This window comes from Aethalodelphis obliquidens, unplaced genomic scaffold (genome assembly GCF_003676395.1).
Source record: "Aethalodelphis obliquidens isolate GAN/ISIS:26980383/991018 unplaced genomic scaffold, ASM367639v1 scaffold69, whole genome shotgun sequence".
NCBI classification, from domain to species: Eukaryota; Metazoa; Chordata; class Mammalia; order Artiodactyla; family Delphinidae; genus Aethalodelphis; species Aethalodelphis obliquidens.
In genome coordinates, this window is record NW_020838013.1 from 9888099 (window position 1) to 9907590 (window position 19492).

Below are 19492 nucleotides of genomic sequence, written 5' to 3' on the forward strand. Positions count from 1 at the left end.
TCCCCCTGGGGCGGGGCATCCTCTGCGCCCCCTGGCGCCTCGCCCCTTTGGCGGGGAAGGTCGCCAACGGTTACAGCCCCACCGCCACCCGTCCACCCCCTCCCCTCAGGTCTTCCGTCCACCTTGCCGGTTCTACGCTCTTCCATGCGCTGGCGCTGCTCCGGGGCAGGTGTGTGACCAAGACAGACGCAGCTTCTCGCGGGAGCGCTCCTTCTGGGGTCGCGGGGTTGGGGGGACACAGACACAGAGACCCGCACGTAATGATGCTGGTCTGGGTGGCGGGGCAGCTGAGGGCCTCTGGGACAGAGGGGGCGCCTTGCAGAGGCCCCAGAGAGGACCCTAAAGGGAACGGGGTGGCCGGAGCCCATGGTTGGGGGTGCTGCAGCAGGGGAGGAGGATGAATTGACTAAGGGGAGGGCCCCAGGGCGGGGAGGGTGGAGAGAAAGCTGCGTCGCGTCCCTGGAGGGGTGCAGGATGGTGCTTCCCCCCTCCTGAGGCCCGTCTCGGGTCCTGGAGAAACTCGTCACCACCCATGGGCACTGTTTGCGAGGGCTCGGCGGTGGAGGCTGGGTGGTGGGTGCTCTGTTTGCGTTCTGTCCTTAATCTACACGGGAGCGCCGGGAGGCAGAGCTGCGACGCGGCTCCATTTCACAGACCGGCAAACAAGTTCCCCAGGCGAAATAAGCTTCCACGAGTTACGAAGCAAGTGAGGGTGCGTAGGGAAAGGTCTCCCTGAGCGGGACAGGGCTGAGCTTGGGGACTGGCGCTGGCTGGTGGGTGGGCGTCTTGGTGGTAGTCCCCCAGCTAGGTCTGCGCCGCTTTCTCCGCTGCGGGTAAGAGGGCGTTCGTTTGCCTTTTCCTCCCCGTGGTTTAGCTTTAGCCTTGTTCTCAGAGGGGTTCCCGCTCCCCGGGGCCCTTTCCCATCGCTGCCTGAGGAGCCCTTTGCTCTCACCATCTGCTGCGCTCCGAGACCTGCTGTTGCCTTTTTGGTTGAACAGCATCAGAGCTGGGTAACCCTTCAGGCTCCAGCTTCCTTTCCCGAAGGACCTCCGTCCCCTGGAGCTGTCAGAACCGGCCCAACCCGGGGGCCGGGGGTGGGGTGGGGGGCAACCAGGGATCTTGTCGGTGTCTGGATTTTGGCCATTCTTATAGGTGTGTAGAGGTATCTCGTTCTTTTATCATATGCATTTCTCCAATGACATAGGATGTGGAGCATCTTCCCATGTGCTCATTTGCCATCTGTATTTCTTCTCTGGTGAGGGGTCTATTAATGTCATTTGACCATTTTTCAGTTGGGTTACTCATTTTATTGTTGAGTTTTAAGAGTTCTTTCTATATTTTGGATAACAGTCATTTCTCAGATGTGTCTTTTGCAAATATTTTCTCTTAGTCTGCGATTTATCTTCTCATTCTTTTGACATTGTCTTTTGCAGAGAAGAGGTTTTTCATTTTAATGAAGTTCTGCTTATCAATTCTCTCTTTCATGGATCAGCCTTTGGTGTTGTGTCCACAGAGTCATCAGCACACCCAAGGTCATCTAGGTTTTCTCCTGTGCTCTCTTCTAGGAATTTTACAGTTTTGTGTTTTACATTTCGGTCTATGATTGATCTTGAGTTATTTTTTGTAAAGGGTGTAAGGTCTGGGTCTAGATTCATTTTTTGCATGTGGATGTCCAGTTGTACCAGCACCATTTGTTGAAAAGACCATCTTTGCTCCATTGTATTGCCTTCGCTTCTTTGTCAAAGATCAGTTGACTGCATTTATGTGGGTCTATTTCTGAGCTCTCTACTCTGCCCCACTCATCTATTTTGTCTGATCTTTTGCGCATACCACACTGTCTCGATTGCTGTAGCTCTATAGTAAGCCTTGAAGTTGGATACTATCAGTCTTCCAAGTTTATTCTTCTTGAATATTATGTTGGCTATTCTGGGTCTTTTGCCTCTCCAGAAAAGAATCAATTAGTTGATTGGTGGGGGTTTTGATTAGGATTGCATTGAATCTATAGATCAAGTTGGGAAAAACTGACATCGTGACAATATTGAGTCTTCCCATCCATCAACATGGACTATCTCGCCATTGATTTAGATCTTTGATTTCTTTCATCACAGTTTTGTAGTTTTCCTCATATAGATCTTATACATATTTTGTTAGATTTTAACCTAAGTATTTATTTATTTATTTTGGTGCTAATGTAAATGGTATTGTGTTTTAAATTTCAAATTCCAATAGTTCATTGCTAGTATATAGGAAAGCAATTGACTTCTGTATATTAACCTTGTATCCTGCAACCTTGCTATAACTGATTATTATTATTTTTAAATATTTATTTATTTTGGCTGTGCCAGGTCTTAGCTGTGGCATGCGGACTCTTAGTTGCAGCATGCGTGCGGGATCTAGTTCCCTGACCAGGGATCGAACCTGGGCCCTCTGCATTGGGAGCGCAGAATCTTACCCACTGGACCATCAGGGAAGTCCTTATAATTGATTATTAGTTCCAGAAGTTTCTTTTTTTTTTTTCTTTTCTTTTCCTTTTTTTTGGCTAATTCTTTTGGATTTTCTCCATAGATGATTATGTCATCTGCAAACTAAAACAATGTTTCTTCCTCCTCAATCTGTATACTTTTTATTTCCTTTTCTTGTCTTGTTGCGTTAACTAGTACTTCCAGTATAATATTGAAAAGATGTGATGAGAAGTGTTTATCATTGATTTCTAAAAATGTCTTCAAATGTCACCTCGGACCTCCTCCCCTTCCCCACCTGTGTCCTTGGCAGCCTCATCAGCACCTCAGGGCTTTGCTGGGATGTCACCTTCTCAGGTCAGGCTTTTTCTTTAATAAAAATTTTGCCCATATTTTCTTCTAGAATTTTTTTTTTAATTTTTGGCTGCGTTGGGTCTTTGTTGCTGCGAGCGGGCTTTCTCTAGTTGTGGCGAGCAGGGCCTACTCTTTGTTGTGGTGCGCAGGCTTCTCATTGTGGTGGCTCCCCTTGTTGTGGAGCATGGGCTCTAGATGTGCGGGCTTCAGTACTTGTGGCACGTAGGCTCAGTAGTTGTGGCACACGGGCTTAGTTCCTCTGCGGCATGTGGGATCTTCCCGGACCAGGGCTCGAACCCGTGTCCCCTGGCACTGGCAGGCGGATTCTTTAACCACCGCACCACCAGGGAAGCCTGGTCAGGCTTTTTCTGACCACTGTTTACAGCGGCAGCCACGCTCAGACTCGCTATTCTCTTTCCGGCTTTACTTTTCTTTACAAGCGCTGCCACCAGCTGATATACCGGATATGGCTTTACCGTGTCTGTCGTCTGCTTCTCCTCACGCTTCACTAGAATGTAAGTTCTACGAGGCAGGGATTCTTGTCTGTTTTGTTCACCACTTCTTCCACAGTGTCTGGCACATAGTGGGTGCTCAATAAACAGTTGTTAAAGTGGATTAATAAATTATGGTATACGTATAGTCCACATTAGATGAAATGTTGTCTGACATTTTTTTCTGCTTCCAGAGGTAGTTATTTTTCTGATGTGCATGCTTCCCCTACCTGTTACACTCCCCCAGCCCCAATTTTTGGAAGTATATATTCTTTTTTTGTTTTTGCGGTACACGGGCCTCTCACTGTTGTGGCCTCTCCCGTTGCGGAGCACAGGCTCCGGACGCGCAGACTCAGCGGCCATGGCTCACAGGCCCAGCCGCTTCGCGGCATGTGGGATCCTCCCGGACCAGGGCACGAACCCGCGTCCCCTGCATCGGCAGGTGGATTCTCAACCACTGTGCCACCAGGGAAGCCCTTGAGTATATATTCTTAATTCCAGTGCTAGTTCTTTTCTTGTTACTAACATCTGTATCTGGGGATCATTTCTTCCGAACTAGATACTTAGGGAGGAGTGGGCAGTATGAGCTGGGGCATCTGGTAACTTCTGAGTAGGTGTGTGGCAGGTTAGCTGTGTCCTCCACCCTGCGGGCACCAGCAGGACTCACGTCACGAGTGACTTAGTGTTCACAGACACCCGCGGGCTGCCCTGGTCAGCAGCCACAGAGCTGAATGCCCCGGGCCATCTCTAGGGTCTTCTCAGGGCCCGACTGGAGTGTCCATCTGGTTTTTCTTTCCCTGAAATCCTCCCTGCTGCCCTGTGTTCATGGCAAGGTAAACCTTGCGAGGATTGTGTGGAGTGCTGGGCGGACGTGCTGCCTTCCCACAGAATGAGGCAGTACAGAGTAAAAGCCCCAAAGATGTCCATGCCCTAATGCCCAGAACCTGTGGCTGTCACCTCCACGGCAGGACGGACTTCGCAGATTAAGTAAAGGATGTTGCTTGGGATGGAGCGATTATCCTCGGTTATGTGGGTGGGTCCAGGGTCATCCCAGGGGTCCTTATAAGAGGGAGGCAGGAGGGTCAGAGCCAGAGAAGGAGATGTGATGATGGTAGTAGAGGTGTGAGAGAGACAGGGAGAGTGATATGAAAATGGTAAGCTGCTGGCTTTGAGGATGGAGGAAGAGGTTATGAGCAAGGAAGTCCAGGTGGCCTCCAGGAGCTGGGGAAGGAGGGAAGCAGATTCAGTCCTAAAGGCCCCAGAAGGGGCGCAAGCCTGTGGAAACCTCGATTTTAGGACTTCCGACCTCCAGAGCCATAAGACAGGAAATTCCATTTTGTTTGTGGAAATCTGTTACAGCAGCTGCAAGGAACTCATATGGGCAGGCGCGCCCAGTGCCAGGCAGAGCACTGGCCTCCCTGCCGTGACTGGTACCCCAGGGAAGGGGGGGCCCTCGACAGCATCATGCAGCCCGTCTGACTCTCCAGAGGGCTCCTGACCCCGGACTTCCACGAGACAAGTCAAGCAAACCCCCCGTTGTGTTTAAACCAGCGTGCATTGGGCTTTCCATTTATGGCAACTGAGTCCTAACTATACCCCAACCTGGTTGTAGCATGTCACCCGCCACCCCGGGGTGCCTAGTGTTCCCCCATCCTTGAGGGTGGCGCAGGACTGACATCCAAGGTCTGTTTTCACAACAAAGGGGACTAAGCAGACGGTTGCAGGTGGAAAGGCCTCATGCCACGCTGGTGACTGGCGGCTCCACGCACAGGGTGGTGAGGAAGGGTCCCCAACCCCCTTGCCTCCAGGGCCCGATACAGAAGCTCAAAGGGAAAGTGCGGGAAGAGGTGAGTGGTCTCGAGGGTGGAGAAAGGTGCGGTCAGCACGGCGGCTGCAGCTCAGGTCAGGAAAGGGAGTCAGCAGCAGGCAGTGCCCAGGGCCACTGCGGGTGCAGGGTCTCTTGCTGCCGCCCAGGCCCACCTCTGCCCTCCCAAGAGAACCAGGCCCAGAGGATGAGTCAGAACTAAAAAAAATATTTCATTTCATTCTGAATAAAAAACGGAACAGACAGAACTCTTGGAAATCCTGAAACAATGTCATTGCTACGGCAAAATTTCACAGAAATCATCGCACAGGGCGTGGGGGGCAAGCCCAGGCCCCGCCAGCTACGACGGCCGCCTCTCTGGGGGGGGGCGGCCACAGAGGGGGCAGCAGCCTGGGGGGCCAGAGAGGGGCAGGCACGGGTGGTGGCTGTGCCCCCGGATGAGCCCCGCTGGGTCCCCAGGGTCCAGGCTCAGAGCCTGGCCTCCAGCTGCCACGGCAGGACAGCAGCCGGGGCTGGGAGGGGTCGCTGGTCCTCAAGGGGCCTCCTTGCGGGCGGCCTTGCGGCTGTGCACGCCCCACATCCCGCGCTTGGAGTGGAAGTGGTGGTAGAAGTTCCGCACTCGGAGCCGCTCCACCTCCAGCCCTGCCTGCAGGACCCTGGGTGGGGAGGGCGAGTCAGGGCTGCCCCTCGGCCCAGAGGACCTTTGGGGGGTGATCCAGACTGGGGGTACGGGGGTGAATGGGACTGCAGGGGGAGGGCATGCCTGTCAGGGCTGCCCCTAGACTACAGAACCCTGGGTGTGGGCTGGAATGGAAGAGCTCACGCCCCTGGTCCAGGGCCTGGGGTGTCAGGGCTTCCACTACTGTCCAAGCCCAGCAAGAGGAGAGGGACCCAGGAGAGGCCTGCAGGGTCTGGGGGCAGAGCTGGTTCAAGGGCTTCCCTGAGTCTGTAGGATCCTGGAGCTGGGAAGGGGTTTAGGGGAGTGGGGTGGGGTCCAAGGAGCTCTCTAGGCCTAGATCTGGGGGTCGGAGGGGGAGGAAAGCAGAGTCCCGTCAGCACGTGAGGCCCCTCCCACCCACAGGCGGAGGATGTGGAAGTCGCAGTCTCCGCTGGGGGGAGGTGGTCACCTGTCCAAAAGTTCCCAGTCCTCGCCTCCCCACTGGTCCCGGAACTCCTCGGTGTTCATGCCTCCAACGCGGTCGAAGTCGGACTTGTAGATCCCAAAGAGGCCGAAGCCGTTCACCTCCCAGTAACCTGGCGGGGATGGGGTGCCCTTCAGACGCCAGGTCCTGCAAGCCCTTCCTCAGGAGGGCTCTTGGGGTCACTCCAATGTGTTGGTCATAACCTGGGAGGCCTGTGCATGACTTGGGTGTTGGAGAAGGTTCCTAGGGGCCAAGCATGGTCCTGGGCACTCTGGGGGTCCTAGAGGCCACAAGGAGTCCCAGGCGTTATAAGGGGCATTGATGGGGCCCTAGGCCTCCCTTGCGGGTTGGGAGGCCCCCGGGGGCCTGGGTTTTGCCCTGGCATGGGTGGGACCCCTGACGTTACCGAGGGGCATTCAGGGCATTACCGTGAGGGTCCCCTGGCGAGCTCCCGCAGCCCAGCCGCATGACCACAGGCGCAAAGGCCAGCTTGCCCTCCACGCAGTGCTTGCGGATGCCATCCAGGATGCTGGGGGGGAAGTGGATGTGCAGGTCGCAGAGGAAAACGATGCTGCTGGCATCCTGGAGACAGCGGGGAGGTCTGAGCCTCGCCCTCTCCTCCGGAAGGGCCCCCCCCGCCCCCCATCTCATTCTCTCCACCCACACCATCCTGCCCACGCACCTCCACCGCGGCCACTCCAGCTTGCAACCCCGCGGAGCGCTCAAAGTTCCCGCTTCGCCTTAGGTATTGGTATCTGGGGGAGGAAGGGGATATGGGGTGGGAAGTCATAGCCACCCGTTTCTGGGGCAGGAAAACCCATGCCTGTCCGGGAGGAGGGAAGCTGCACCTGGCCCGCCCCGGGAGGTGGGGGCCGTTACCTGGGCAGTGGCGCCGCGCGGAGGGCCCTCTCCACATCCATGTCATCGCTCTCAAAGTCCACCAGGATGACACTGAAGCGAGAGTCCCCTGTACGGATGTGCAGCGCAGCCATGTCTGCCAGGAACTGTACCACCCAGCGCGCCTGGTTCTTCACTGGAGGAGGATGGGGATACTGAACCCACCTGGACCCGACCTGGCGGTACCCTGCCCAGGACCGGTGGCACTCCCCCCCTCCCCATAAGGCCTGCTGGACAAGGCCCCCCACCCCCCACCCCCCCACAATCCCAGGTGGCTGGCCGGCCAGCCCCACTCCCACGCACCTGGCACGATGAAGTGCACCATCACATCCTGGCGCCAGGCCAGGCGCAGCGGCCGGCACAGCTCCGGGCGGCCGTCGGGGTGCACGGAGGCGGCTGGGGAGACAGCTGGAGCGGGCTCAGGACTCTCCCCATCTCCATCTGTGTCGCCGGCATGTACCCGGGGCAGGCGCAGGAAGACGTACTCAGACAGGCGCAGCCGGCGCCCACCGCGCTCCTGGAGCTCCAGCTCCAGGAGGAAACGGCTTCCCCGCGCCGAGTCCCGGCGCTTCTCCACGTTCACGATGCGCAGAAGAGCGTAGCGCCTGCGGGGCGGGACCCAGTCAGCCCCCTCGGGCTCCGAGGCTGCGCCCACGACTCCAACCCCATTCTTCCCACAAGCCGCCCCCAGCCGCAGAAACGAGGTGGCCACTCAGGTGACTTGGGGTGGGGTGCCGCACGCCCCCCATCCCCCACCACACCACAAGGCCTGCTGGGGAGCTCCCTTCTCAGAAGGCAGGCCCACACACCGGGGCTCCCTCTCCGTGAGGCAGCCCACAAGGGAGGCGTCCCCAAGCCCAGGCCAGTCCTCTCCTCGGTGCCACCACCCCTGTCCACAGCTGCACGCTCAGAAACCTGCAGGGGCGCCCACGGCCCACAGGCCGAGGCTCAGACGTCTGAATTCTAAGCCGGTAAACGGTGTCTACCTTGTGGCCTCAATACCCCGTCAGGTTAGATACGCAAGCTGCCCCTTCCCGTGGGGTCTTTGCCCTATGTGTCCCCTGCCTGGATGCTCGCCCCAGGCTCCCCGCCCTCCTCTCCAAGGTCCTGGGTGCCTCCTCTGAGAAGCCTCATTTTTGCCCCCCGAGCACCAGCGCAGGGGCTGCCCTGATCTCTGGGGAAGAAGCCTCCGGGCCTTCCGCCGCTGGCTCTTCCCCAGCCCTGGCCTGGGAAGATAGGGCCCTGCCCTTGACTAGGTCACTCTCCCTTCTGCCGCACGTCCCCCCCATCCACCTTTGCAGCCAGTATCCCTCACCCTCGGAGCCTACCGGTGTGACCTCCCAGGGATCTAGATTCCTCCCTTCACCCTCTGCCCATCCCCACCATGCTCTCAAGTATCAGGGACTTTCTGCCCCAAACGCTCTGGGTCTGTGCTCTCATTCCTTGGGGCCACCCACACCCTTGCACGGCTCAGGGAAGGTGGGGCTGCAGCCATGACCTTTCTGCTGGACAGGCCCCCTCATGCCCATGGGACGATGAGCTGCTCTCAGGAAGCTCAGAGCCAAGCGCAGGCTTGCCTTCTCAGCCACCTAGAATCAATCTACCCCAGCCCCTGCCAAGGGTCCAGGCCATCCCATTGCTGCCCTGGACCAAGCCTGTCAGTCATGGTCTCCCCCTTCCACCCCCTCCTCTCCAACACAGCCACATGCTTGTCTATGAACCAGATGGGCCAAACCTGCGTCCTGCTCCAAATTGTGTGTATCGGAGGCAAGAAGAATGACTCCTGCACCTGGCCTTCAAGGCCCATGAGGCCTGTCCTCTGCCCACCAGCCTCCTGGCCAGCCTTTGCCTGTCTCTGAAGGTCCTGCCCCTACTTAAGGACTCAGCACAGCTCTGAGAACCCCTCAGGGCCTCCCCTCAGGTCAAATTGGGGCCTCCACTCTCCAACCCCCATACCTGCTTGGGGTGGAGACAAGACTGGATTCCTGGGGCCTGGGGGAGACCAGAAGGGCCAGTGGGGCAGGAACCCTGAGCCCTCCCCTGAGGACCAAGACCCCAGCCAGCGAGGTGCCAGTGGGGAGAGGGATCCAGGGGTTCTTAGCTTGACCTTCGTGCGTGTCTCTATCTGGAAGAGACCTGGGTGGCTCAGATCCATCCTCAGGTCCAGGTCCAAGGTAATAGGTGTGGGGTTTGGAGGTGCAGGACAAGGGAGCCAGCCCTGGGTGATGGGAGAAAGGCTCCTAGCACAGGACGGGGGCCCTGAGCAGTAAGGGGCCCCAGAAGGGTGAGAAGACACTTCCGGGGGGGCGGGGGGCGTGTACCATTCCCAGAACAGTGCCCCATTAAACCCTGGGGAAGTCTGAGAGTCCCATGGAGGCCAAGGCCGTCCATTTCCATGCGCGCCCCTCCCTCGTACCCTCCATGGCGCGCGTTGAGACGCTCCATGTACTGAGCCACCACGTCCACGGCCTCGGCCTCCTGCAGCTGCAGATTCCCCGACACATTGCAGCGCAGGTCGTTCCAGTCCGAGCGCAGCACCTCGAAGTCCACGCTGCCCACGCTGAACGTGCGCTGCCAGTTGACAGCGTCCTCCCGCCAGCGGCCGCGCACCGCGCCGGCCTTCTCTTCGCTGTCCTCCAACGCAGCCTCTTCGCCCTGCGCCCCTTCCTCGTCGTCCCCTTCCTCCTCTTCCTCATTCTCCCCGGGCACCTGGGACAAGCTCAGGAAGGAGGTCACGGGCTGCGCTTCGGACGAATAGTTCGAGTCCGTGGTGGGGGCCGTGAGTCCCGGCTCGCGTGCCTGGCCCTCTCGGCTCCCCTGGGTGGTCGGCGCCGGGGCCGGGGGCCTCAGCTTTGCAGCCTGGGGGCCGCCGGTCCTGCGGCCTCGAGCCCGGGGTGGGCGTGGGCGCGCGCGCAGCTGCACCCTGGGTAGGGGTCTGGGGCGCAGGAAGACGCCAGGGAAAGGTGGCCGGGGAGGGCCGCGTGGGCTGAGCGGTGCCGGGGCCTGGGGCGGGACCCGCAGTCCCGGCCGCACCCGCGTGACATACACCTTCGGGGGCCGCTCGGCCGCGGCTGCTGGGCGGGGGGGAGGTGCACGTCCCCAGAAGAGGGGAAGGGGGCGGGCGGCCCAGCTCAGCGCCCGTGAGTGCCGGGGGGTCGGCCGGCCCAGGGGGGCGGGAGGCGTTGGCAGGGCGGGAGTGGCCGGGGCCTCGGTGGGGGCCGCGAGCCGGCGGCCGCCCTGCGTTCCGGGCGCCTCGGTGGGCTCCAGACCGTCGAGCAGCTCCCCATCGTCCTCGTCGTCCAGGAAGTCTGTGGGCAGCGCGGGTGGGGTGAGCTGCTGCGCCAGGGCGGGCCCAGCTGAGGGGGTGGGGGGCGCGGGGGGCACTCACCGTCTGGGTTGAGGAAGAGGAAGGCTCGGCGCTGCACCTCCTCCTCTTCGTCTTCCTCCCCCTCCTCCCGGTCCATCTTCATGTATTTGTAAAACCCAAACCTGGGGCAGGGGCGGGGCGTCAGAGACCAGGCTCGGCCAAGGCCCCGCCCATTCTTCCTTGGGCACCACCCACCCACCTTTCCAGATACAGCGGCGACTCGCGGTAGAAGCACTTGTTGTCCGTCTCCATGTGAGTCAGGCGTGTGTGGTCATTGGGATAAACGAAGGACAGGTACACCTGGGGCGGGCAGAGGGCTCAGGTTGGGGCGTCTTCCAGAGGGCCTGGAGGAGGCTCCGGGGACCCTGGGAAGAGGGAGGCCTGGGTCTCAGGGAAGACCTTGGTGAGGGGCACTTACAAACTGCAGTCCCTGGTATCTTGCGATGGGAAAGTCCTTGACGACGTAGGTGGGGGCGTAGGTGCAGGGCTCCAGCACATTCTGCAGACTCCAGGGCTCCACCCGAGGCGCTACGGGAGGCGTGGTCACATTGTGACCTGGAACCCCTGCCCTGCCCCACCCCGCCCCCCACCCCACCCCGGGGGTCCTCCTCTCACTGAGGAAGAAGGTGTCTCGGGGATCGGGCCGCAGCATGTCAGCTCTGGGCTCCTCCTGCAGCAGGCGCCCCCCAACGTGGCTGGCTGGAGACTGGGGCACGTGGGCCACGTGGTCCATCTTCAGGGCTGACTCATCTAGGGGCAGAGGATGTGTGGAGACCCCAGGAGTTCCTAGAGATCCCTCCTCACCCATATCCAGACACCACCCCAAAGAGACCGCCCATCAGGAGCCCTCCCCTTTCCCCACAGAGGCACTGGGCTCCGCACCTGTATACAGGGAGATGTGAGCAGAGCCTATGACCTCGAACTTCAGACCCGGCAGGAAGGCTCGCCACTGGGGGTTGGAGAGGGTGGTCAGGGCCAAAGGATGGGGGTCAAGGTGGGAACACAGCTGGGTCAGGGAGGAGTGAATCTTCCCTGACGTGGGGCTGGGGAACTAGTAGGGACAACCCCTTCACGGACGCAGGAAGCTTGGGGTGGGGGGGGTGGATGGGAGAGCAGTCCTGAGAAGGCACAGCAGGGAAGCTGGAGAGGCCTAGAAGGCTGGGGTCCCTGGAGGCAGGTGAGGATGCCTTTCCTGACACCCTGGGTGCTTCCGGACCTTCTGGTTATGGCCTCTGCCCCCACCTCCCCCCGGTTCTGCAGACACTGCCCTTCTGGAGGTCAGAGCTGGCCCCCCAGCTCCCCGCTGGACCTCCCCATCCCCACTTCCCCCACTTCTGTGGCTGTGCCTTCCCAGTCTCCCTTGCAGACTCTCCCTCCCCCACCGCTCTCATGTTGGGCTTCCTGGGGGCTGTCCCAGGCCCTCTTCCCTTCCCAGCTCATCCTCGGCCCTTAGTCACTCCCCCGGCTTCCACAAGATCACCCCAAATCTGCATCTGCAGTCTGGGCCCTCTGCTAAGCTGAGCTGGGGTGATACCCACCACACACAAACTAGACACCTGCAACCTCCCACCACCCCCTAGCCCACCCTGGTCATCACCCCACACCCAGCCAGGCTCAGGCTCTCAGTCGCTGGGCATCTCCCCCCGCCGCCCCCCCACCCTCCCCCGGACCTTCCACTTCTTCTATTCCCACCTCTCTGGTTCAGGGACCGATGGATGGCCACCCACGAAAATCCCTCCCAACAGGCAGTGGCCAGAGAGTTTTCCCTGAAATGCAGATCCAGTTGCCTCATCCTTAGGAGGAAGCCCTGCTGGATCTGGCCACCAGACTGCTTGGAGTTCCAGAAGACTCCAGGTGGTTCCATTCCTCTGCTGTTCTCGAGACCTGGAATTCATCTTTGCACCCCAGATTCTCTCCCCACTGGTCTCCCTGTGAATGTCTCTCAGCTCTCGAGAATCTGGTCAAGGGTCGCTTCCTCTGTGAGCACAAGCCCCGCCCCTGAGCACCTGCTTTGTCAGCTAGATGGGAAGCTTCTCTGGGGGGGGCGGGCGGGGTCCACATCGTTGTCCTGCGGGGAGTGGCCGGAAAGAGGAGGGCAGGGCAGGGGAGGTGGGGTCTCCAGAAGCCCTCAGAGGGCAGCCGCACTCACGCCCACTTCCACGTGGTCCGAGCCGCGGTCATCCTGCTTGTGCAGTAGCTCAAAGTAGTACCTCCGGGAGGCCATGAGCCTGGGGACAGGAGGAGTGAGGGGGCGGGCCCGCCGTGCCCCAGAAGCCCCAAACAGATGGGGAGCCTACAGGAGGCGGGGCTTGAGGGGGCAGCATAGCAACAGCGGCTTCACGCATGCACGTGTCACCCAGTTCTCACAGACAGACGCACACACGGGTACGCACTCATGCACACACTCCCACAGTCACTCACCGCCTGGGCTTGGACACCTGGGAGCTGAACTTGGTGAATTCTCCAGGTGCTGTCCACTCCGAACCAGTCTGGAGGGTAACAGAGAAGGGGCAGGGGGCTCACCCTCTCCTTGGGGCACCAGTCCCATCCAGTCCCCACTCCTGAGAAGCTGGAGGGGACAGGTGACCAAGCCGCAGGAGGCCCACGAAGACAAGGGGTGTGGATGGAGGGGCTGGGCTGCGCGTGGGGGTACCTTGCCCACAAAGGCCACCAGCTGGGCACCCGCCGGGCTCTCGGTTGGGCTCAGCCAGAACTCAGAGTTGTCATCCGAAGCCACGGAGAACTGGACATCTCCTAGGCCACAGGACAGGGCTCAGGGGTCGGTGGGGGCTTCATGACACCCTGCCCCCCAACACCCCCGTCCCCGCACCATCTCTCGCCGGGTGGATGAAGCCGAAAATCCGGAGGCCGTAGTTCTTCCACTTGGGGGACACAGCCAGCTTCTTCACGGTGGTGCGAGTCTGGGGGGGCAGCGGCCTCTGATGTCAAGGCCCCCGCCCACCTGCGGGCCAGCCGCCCCCCACCCCAGCACTCACATGAGGGAAGAGCGGGAAGTGCAAGTTCTTCCTCAGATGGCCCACGGCGCCCCCGCACCAGTCCTCGAACACGTGCAGGTTCACCTGCCCCTTGTACTGGGGGTGGGAGGAGGGCTTACCTTCTGCACAGCTGCCCCCGGCCCTCCCCAAGGCCGAGCCGCTGAGCAGAGCTCACCTCCTCCCGCCACGAGGGCGCCTGACGGGTGAGGTTGAGCGACAGTGGCCTTCCAGCCCCCCAGGGAAACAGCGCGTCTGGGTCCCGACCTTCAGGCTACGGGAGAGAAGGGGCACCAGGGTCAAAGCTGAGGAACGTGAGGGCAGGAAGAAGCCCCACAGCCACACGCACGCTCACCAGACACAGCGCGCGACACAGCCCGCCACACCCGCCGGCTCACTTCACAGAGATCCCTTCCACGTGCAGCCACGAAGCCCTGACTCCATCACGCCCCGGCCGTGCACACCCACCCGAGCAGACCCTTGGCCACCCCACGTGCACCAGATGCGTCCACCCAGGCTGGGGCCACGCTCCGTGGTGGAGCACAGCATGCTGCTGTGTCCTCACGGCCTACAGGTCCTGAGGCCACCGGCACAGGACTGGCCTTGGGTCTCGTGTGTGCTGTGGTGTTCTTCCCCGCAGCCCTGCTCACCACCCGCTCCTCCTCACGGCTCTCGCTGGAGTCCTCTGCCCTCTGTGTGGACAGTGCAGCCCGGATGCCCCGGCCATCTGTCACACCGCTCAGCTTCTCACCATCTGTGGGCGGCACATGAGGCGGGGCTGGGGTCCAGGCTCTCCAAGGCCACAGCCCCTGCCGCTGGGGTCAGCTGGGGTCAGGATGGCCGGTGGTGTCTCCACTGAAGCCCTCCCTCCCCACGTCTGCCCCTTCATGCTACCCGATGCCCCACCCTACAGCTGGAAGTGTTCTCGGCTGGGCCCTTCTCCCACATCCCACCTCCGTGGGGACGGCCCCTGCCTGAGTCCCCCACCTGGCTTTTCCCAGCCCCCACTGGCATGAGGGAGCAGTTATGTGTGTGCACATGCTAGCACATATGCTTGCACACACACACCCGTGGGGCTGTTGTCATCAGTGACTCTGCCTCCAGGAAGGCCCCCAGGATTGCTCTGTGCCCTCAGCACTTTTCCTGTGTGCTGGAGTGTTTGGTGTCTGACTCCTTTACCAGAACTGAGAGCCAAAGGTTAGTGCTGGAGTTTGTTGTCAGGTGAGCTGGCACTGTGGTCTTGAGGCTACGCCAGCCCCGGCCCATGGCACGTGTGCCACCTGCTGCCCTTGAGGCCAGGGCTCAGGACCAAAGGAGCCCTGGTACCCACCTGGGCAGAGGAGGGATTGGCACTCTGGTCCAGCTTCCAGAGGACATGGGGCCAAGGCGGCCCCGGAGGGAGACTGTCCCCCTGCGGATCCCTTCTGTGGATACCTCTAGAGCTTGGCACCCCCCCTAACTCCCCACGCCTGGGGCAGACCACCTCCACACCCCTGCCTCCCTCTGCTTCCCAGACCTCCTCCCTAAGCTGTGGGCCTGGGGTTCCATACCCTGGGATCTGAGCCTCCGAAGGCAAGGCTTCACTGTGCGCCACGTCTGCCTCCCCTGGTGCTCCCATCCGGGGACCCCCCGTCCAGGAACCCCTCTCCTCCAGGGCCAAGCCTGGCCTTCAAAGTCTATGCCCGTCCCTCGATCCAGACCCCAGGAGCTAGATTCCCGGACTGACACAGTTGGCCTGGGCCCTTTCTCTGGGGGAGGGGGCTGCCCGCGGTCTCGTGCCTGTGAGGCTCCGGTGGTGCCTGCCCACTTGCTTCTCCCCCCCAATCACTGTCACCTGTCCAGCTGGGAGGTGAGCCCCTAAGAGGCTCCCGGCCAAATCCCCACAGCCTGGCCCTGATGCTCCCTGCCCACAAAGGTAACTCTGTGGGTACTGGGAACCTTCCACAGTGGGGTCCCAAGCCAGGATGCCATCACTGTCCTGCAGGGGCTGAGCCCCAGCACAGCGAGATCCACACGGGCCTCCTGCCTCCTGGCTGCCAGCACCTCTGCCTGCGCAGGCTGCTGGACCCCGGGAAGGTAGCCTTTCTGGTGGGAGTGAACACAGTGCTGACAGGACAGTCAGAAGGGCCTCAGACATGTCCAGCTGCTCAGCTTCCCACAAGCCCTGCCCTGGTGGGAGCCCAGGTAGCGGGACAGGAGGCGGGGCTGCAGCCCCGGGGGGCGAGAGCCCCGGCTGGGTCTGCTCCTGGCAGGAGCTGCTTGAGGGTTTGATCTTCCATAACCTTGAACAGCTCCTGCCCACCGAGGAGCAGCAAGGACAGCTTCCTCGCTGGTCCAGCTGAGAGCAGAGGAGGCCTCAGAAGTGGGGTTCCCACACCTCTGCCCCCTCGCGGTTGCCGAGTTAGGCTCCCCGGCTGCCCGGGAAGTCAGGCTAGGGAGGACTGTGGTTGCTCAGAAAACACAGGGCAGCTGAGCAGGAGGCTGGTCACGTCTGTGTCACTGGGTCACGCTCCGGGGTCCTGCCTTATTTGATGGTAGCTGGGGGGCCTCTATGAGGGACTGAACAGTGCTGGGGGCCCCTAGAGGGTGTGGTAGCTGTGAGATGCGTGGACTCTGGGGGTGGGGTGGGACAAGCCTGTGACCCCTGGCCTGGGGTGTCTGTGGTGCCAGCTGTGGGGCTGAACAGGGAACTCTGGACCCCTTGGTGGGGTGGCCCAGGACTTCATGGGGCAAGATCATGGTTCTGAGTCTTTGGGAAGCAAGATTCTCACCACCCATCCTAAGGACACCTCTCTTCCTTGAGAAGGGCCAGGAGCAGCTTGGCTGGGACCATCCCTGCCCTGAGGTGCTTCCTTCTCTCTCTCATCACCGCCCCTCCGCCCCCCCCCCCCAGCACTCTACTCCTCCTCTTCCAAGTGTGTGTCAAAAGTCACCACCTCCAAGAGGCCCTCTGGGATCCCCCTAGCTAAAGTGGCAGGACTCCTCCCCAACTCTTCCCCACATCGCTCACCAGGACCTGATTTGTGGGTTCACTGTCTGTCCCCACTAGAGCGTGAGCTCGAGGAGCCTGGGAGAGTTCACTCCAGGCCGTTCGGTGCTCCCCAAGCTGGATCCCTATCCCTATGCCTCACCCCACCTCAACACACAAGCGTCTCAGTCCCTGATCACAGGTTTACCTAGGGCACCTCCTCCAGGAAGCGTTCCAACTGCAAGGGTCAGCTCCCTCCCGCCAGTCCCCTCTCTCTCCGTCCTGAGGTTGGGTCTCTGCCCCTCCCCAGCAGATGCGAAAACCGAGGCTCTGCTAAGCAGGCACGTGTCGGAGGCGCAGCCAGACTTGGCCTCTCGGAAATCCCAGCATGCAGGGCCCGGTAGCGGAGATCTCCCCAGGAGCCCACCGTTAACCCCGTCACTCACTACCCGCTCCAGGCCAGACCCCGGCATCCGCCGGGGTTCGGGGACGCTCCCCAAGAGGGTCGCGCACGTCACTGCTGACGTCATCGGCGTTCTGGCCGGGCTGAGCCGAACCGCGCCCCCTGCCCCAATGTCGCCGAGCTGGGAAGGGCGGACGGGGTCTCCGGGCGGGTCTGACCCACGCCGAGGCCTGGGCGCAATGGGAGGGCCCGGGACCCGCGTTGCTCGCGACCCTCACCGCCCCCCGCCCCCAGGGCGCGCGCCCCCTCCCGTACCTCGCCCGTAGCCCAGCCGCTGGCGCAGCGCGCGGCCCTGGCGCACCAGGCTCAGGTGCACGTACGTGAGCCACGCGGCGCAGGTGAGAAGCAGCAGCAAAAGCAGCAGCTTGATCTGTTTGCGGATCTTCTTCACCGGGAACCACGGCATCGCGGCCGTCTCCGCCCCGGGCCGCGCTCAGCGGCGCCGCCGCGGCCCCCCGCTCCAGCACGCCCCGCGCCGCGTCCCCCGGCCCTGCATGGCCCTTTGTCCGCCGCCCGCGGCCCCAGGGTGCGGCCGCGGCCCCGGGCTGCCCTTGGCCGAGGGCACGGGGTGGGCGGCGGAGCTGCTGCCGGCGGTGTCCCCGCCCGGCCCCGCCTGGCCGCTCGGGCTCCAAGCTCCTGGGGGCCTCGGCGGGACGGAGCAGCAGCCACGCTGCGGTGCTACCCACCGTGAAACGGGCCCGGCCACCGCGCCGCGCGAGCCAATCCGGGCCCGGCCAGCCTGAGGGGAGCCAATCCACGGCGCGGGGGGCGGGGCCGGAGGTTAGGGTGTGCCCGCCGCTGGTCTCCACGCAACGCGCGCGCATCCACCTGGGCGCGCCGGCCCGCGCAGCGCGGGGACGCGGGGTCCTGGGGTTGCGGAGGACCCGGGATGCGGTGTATGGGGAGGTGTGAAGAACCGGGGACAGGGGTCAAGGGGCAGAGAATGCACGAGACAAGGAGTGGTGCATAGGACCGGGGGACATAGGGACTCGGGGTCACGGGGTGTAGTGATGGAGGCCGCGAGAGGAGCAGGCTATGGGTCGGAGGACAGTGGGGACACGGAGAACAAGGGTGTAGGGACGCGTGATGGGGAGACACTAGGAGCTTGGGGAACGTGAGGGGAAGGATGCGGGCAGCCTGGGCTTGCAGTTGGAGTAAGCCTCCTGCTAAGAATGCGGCCAGGAGGAATGGGGCTCAGACAACGTGGGAAGAAGAAAAAGGAAGTTTGGGGGAGAGACATAGTGGGGTAGGTGATGATGGTGGGTCAGGGGGGCTGGGGGCGCGTGGGTGCACAGGATCCATGCAGGCAAGACTGAGGAGGGTCTCAAAAGCACCTGGCTTCACCCTGAGGGGCATGCGCAGCCACCAGAGGACTTAGCGTGGAGGGCCAGGGTCTGAGCTGGCTGCCAGGCGGACAGCGGCAGCGGAGGGGCGAGCTGGCGGCCTCCACTGAGGGCAGGGTGAAGATGGAGAGGAGGTGCCCCGGCTGTCTGGAAGGGGGCAGGAGGGAACGTAGCCCTCCTGTTTCTGACCTGAGCCTGGGGTCCAAGGTGTGGCTCTTGCTGAGCTGCAGGTGGGAGGGGAGTGTGGGCCGATGCTGAACTTTGCCCACTTGGTTCCCATTCCTGCCTGGGCCACTGCCACCTCTGCCTGCCCTGTCGTCTCCTCCAGCCCTCCCTCTGCCCAGCTGCCCGGCTGACTCCTCTCTCTGTCCCTTCCTCCATCCGTTAAAGTTTTCTGTTACTGTGTAACGAGCCACCCAGCATCAGGGTTGTAAAGCAACTGTTAGTTAAGCTCCTGGAGTCTGTGGTTCGGGACTTTTGACGGGGCCCCGCAGGACAGCTCTCCTCTGCCCCAGGATGTCTTGGGCCTCAGGGAAGACGTGACCAGCTGGGGGCGGCGACTCCGGTGGCTGGGCTGGACTCACCGGGAGACTTCTGCACCCTCGTGTCAGGGCCTTGGCAGGGACGGTTGGGCTTGGCCAGGATGATTAACCAGAGCACCAGGGTACGGCCACTCCAGGGCAGCGGCCTCTGGGCTCCAGCAAGCAGGGCAAAGCACCTGGAGAGTCACGGCATGCCAATTCTGCCACACGCTGTCATAGGCCACCCAGCCTTGAGAGGAGGGGACGTGGACCCCACCTCATCTTGGCAAGATCATCCAGGAAGTTGCAGTCTTAACACGGCCACACTACCCTTTTTTCCCTTTTATTTTGACCTCGGGGCATAGAATCAAGTTGGCCACTTTCCGCCGTTCTGTCGATCTGTCATCTGTCCTGTGAGCAACACCTACATCTCTTCAAACCTTCCCCCACCCCATTCTTGTTTTTTCCCCTCCTCCAATCCCCTTTCCATGTCCATGTTATCTGCACATTCATTAAGATATACATCACATCGTGTGTATTTTAAACATATATCAATAGTTTTGTGCTGTAAATCTCATTGTGTCTCTCCAGACCTCATATATACAAATGTATATCTCCATGTTGCCGTGTGTGCACTGCTTTCCCTCTGCCCCCTGGTCCTCCACCATG

General features: G+C 61.2%; 1 protein-coding gene and 1 non-coding gene across 7 annotated transcripts; both read right to left on the minus strand.

Moving 5' to 3' along the window:
- Positions 1 to 2397: 2397 nt before the first annotated feature.
- TRNAG-CCC (transfer RNA glycine (anticodon CCC)) lies at positions 2398 to 2470 on the minus strand. Its single transcript has one exon. It is a non-coding gene; the product is annotated as a tRNA-Gly (tRNA).
- A 2858-nt stretch (positions 2471 to 5328) lies between these two features.
- Positions 5329 to 17655, minus strand: B4GALNT4 (beta-1,4-N-acetyl-galactosaminyltransferase 4). 6 transcript variants are annotated; one of them, XM_027089841.1, is made up of 20 exons: positions 17280 to 17655; positions 14280 to 14282; positions 13707 to 13802; positions 13532 to 13627; positions 13366 to 13456; positions 13189 to 13289; positions 12957 to 13024; positions 12685 to 12763; positions 11418 to 11484; positions 11151 to 11285; positions 10954 to 11063; positions 10735 to 10835; positions 10557 to 10657; positions 9585 to 10476; positions 7472 to 7773; positions 7151 to 7304; positions 6954 to 7026; positions 6700 to 6853; positions 6257 to 6383; positions 5329 to 5785 (listed from the first exon to the last, which is right to left on the minus strand). In XM_027089841.1, exons 2-20 carry the CDS (start codon positions 14280 to 14282, stop codon positions 5662 to 5664), a joined length of 2874 nt encoding a protein of 957 aa, XP_026945642.1. In that variant the 5' UTR covers positions 17280 to 17655; the 3' UTR covers positions 5329 to 5661. The 6 variants fall into 6 exon arrangements, with proteins under 6 accessions (XP_026945642.1, XP_026945637.1, XP_026945641.1 ...); XM_027089836.1 differs by having other exon boundaries at positions 14179 to 14282; positions 17215 to 17644; XM_027089840.1 differs by having other exon boundaries at positions 17215 to 17309.
- Between the last annotated feature and the right edge of the window lie 1837 nt (positions 17656 to 19492).

What these genes read in the sequence shown, in the direction of transcription:
- B4GALNT4 (XM_027089836.1), bottom strand. Translation starts at nt 17,365, where the DNA reads ATGCCGTGGTTCCCGGTGAAGAAGATCCGCAAACAGATCAAGCTGCTG. An exon ending in CATCCACCCGGCGAGAGATG is followed by an intron (nt 13,290 to 13,365) that starts GTGCGGGGACGG and finishes CCTGTGGCCTAG; the next exon opens with GAGATGTCCAGTTCTCCGTG. An exon ending in TCACATCTCCCTGTATACAG is followed by an intron (nt 11,286 to 11,417) that starts GTGCGGAGCCCA and finishes CTCTGCCCCTAG; the next exon opens with ATGAGTCAGCCCTGAAGATG.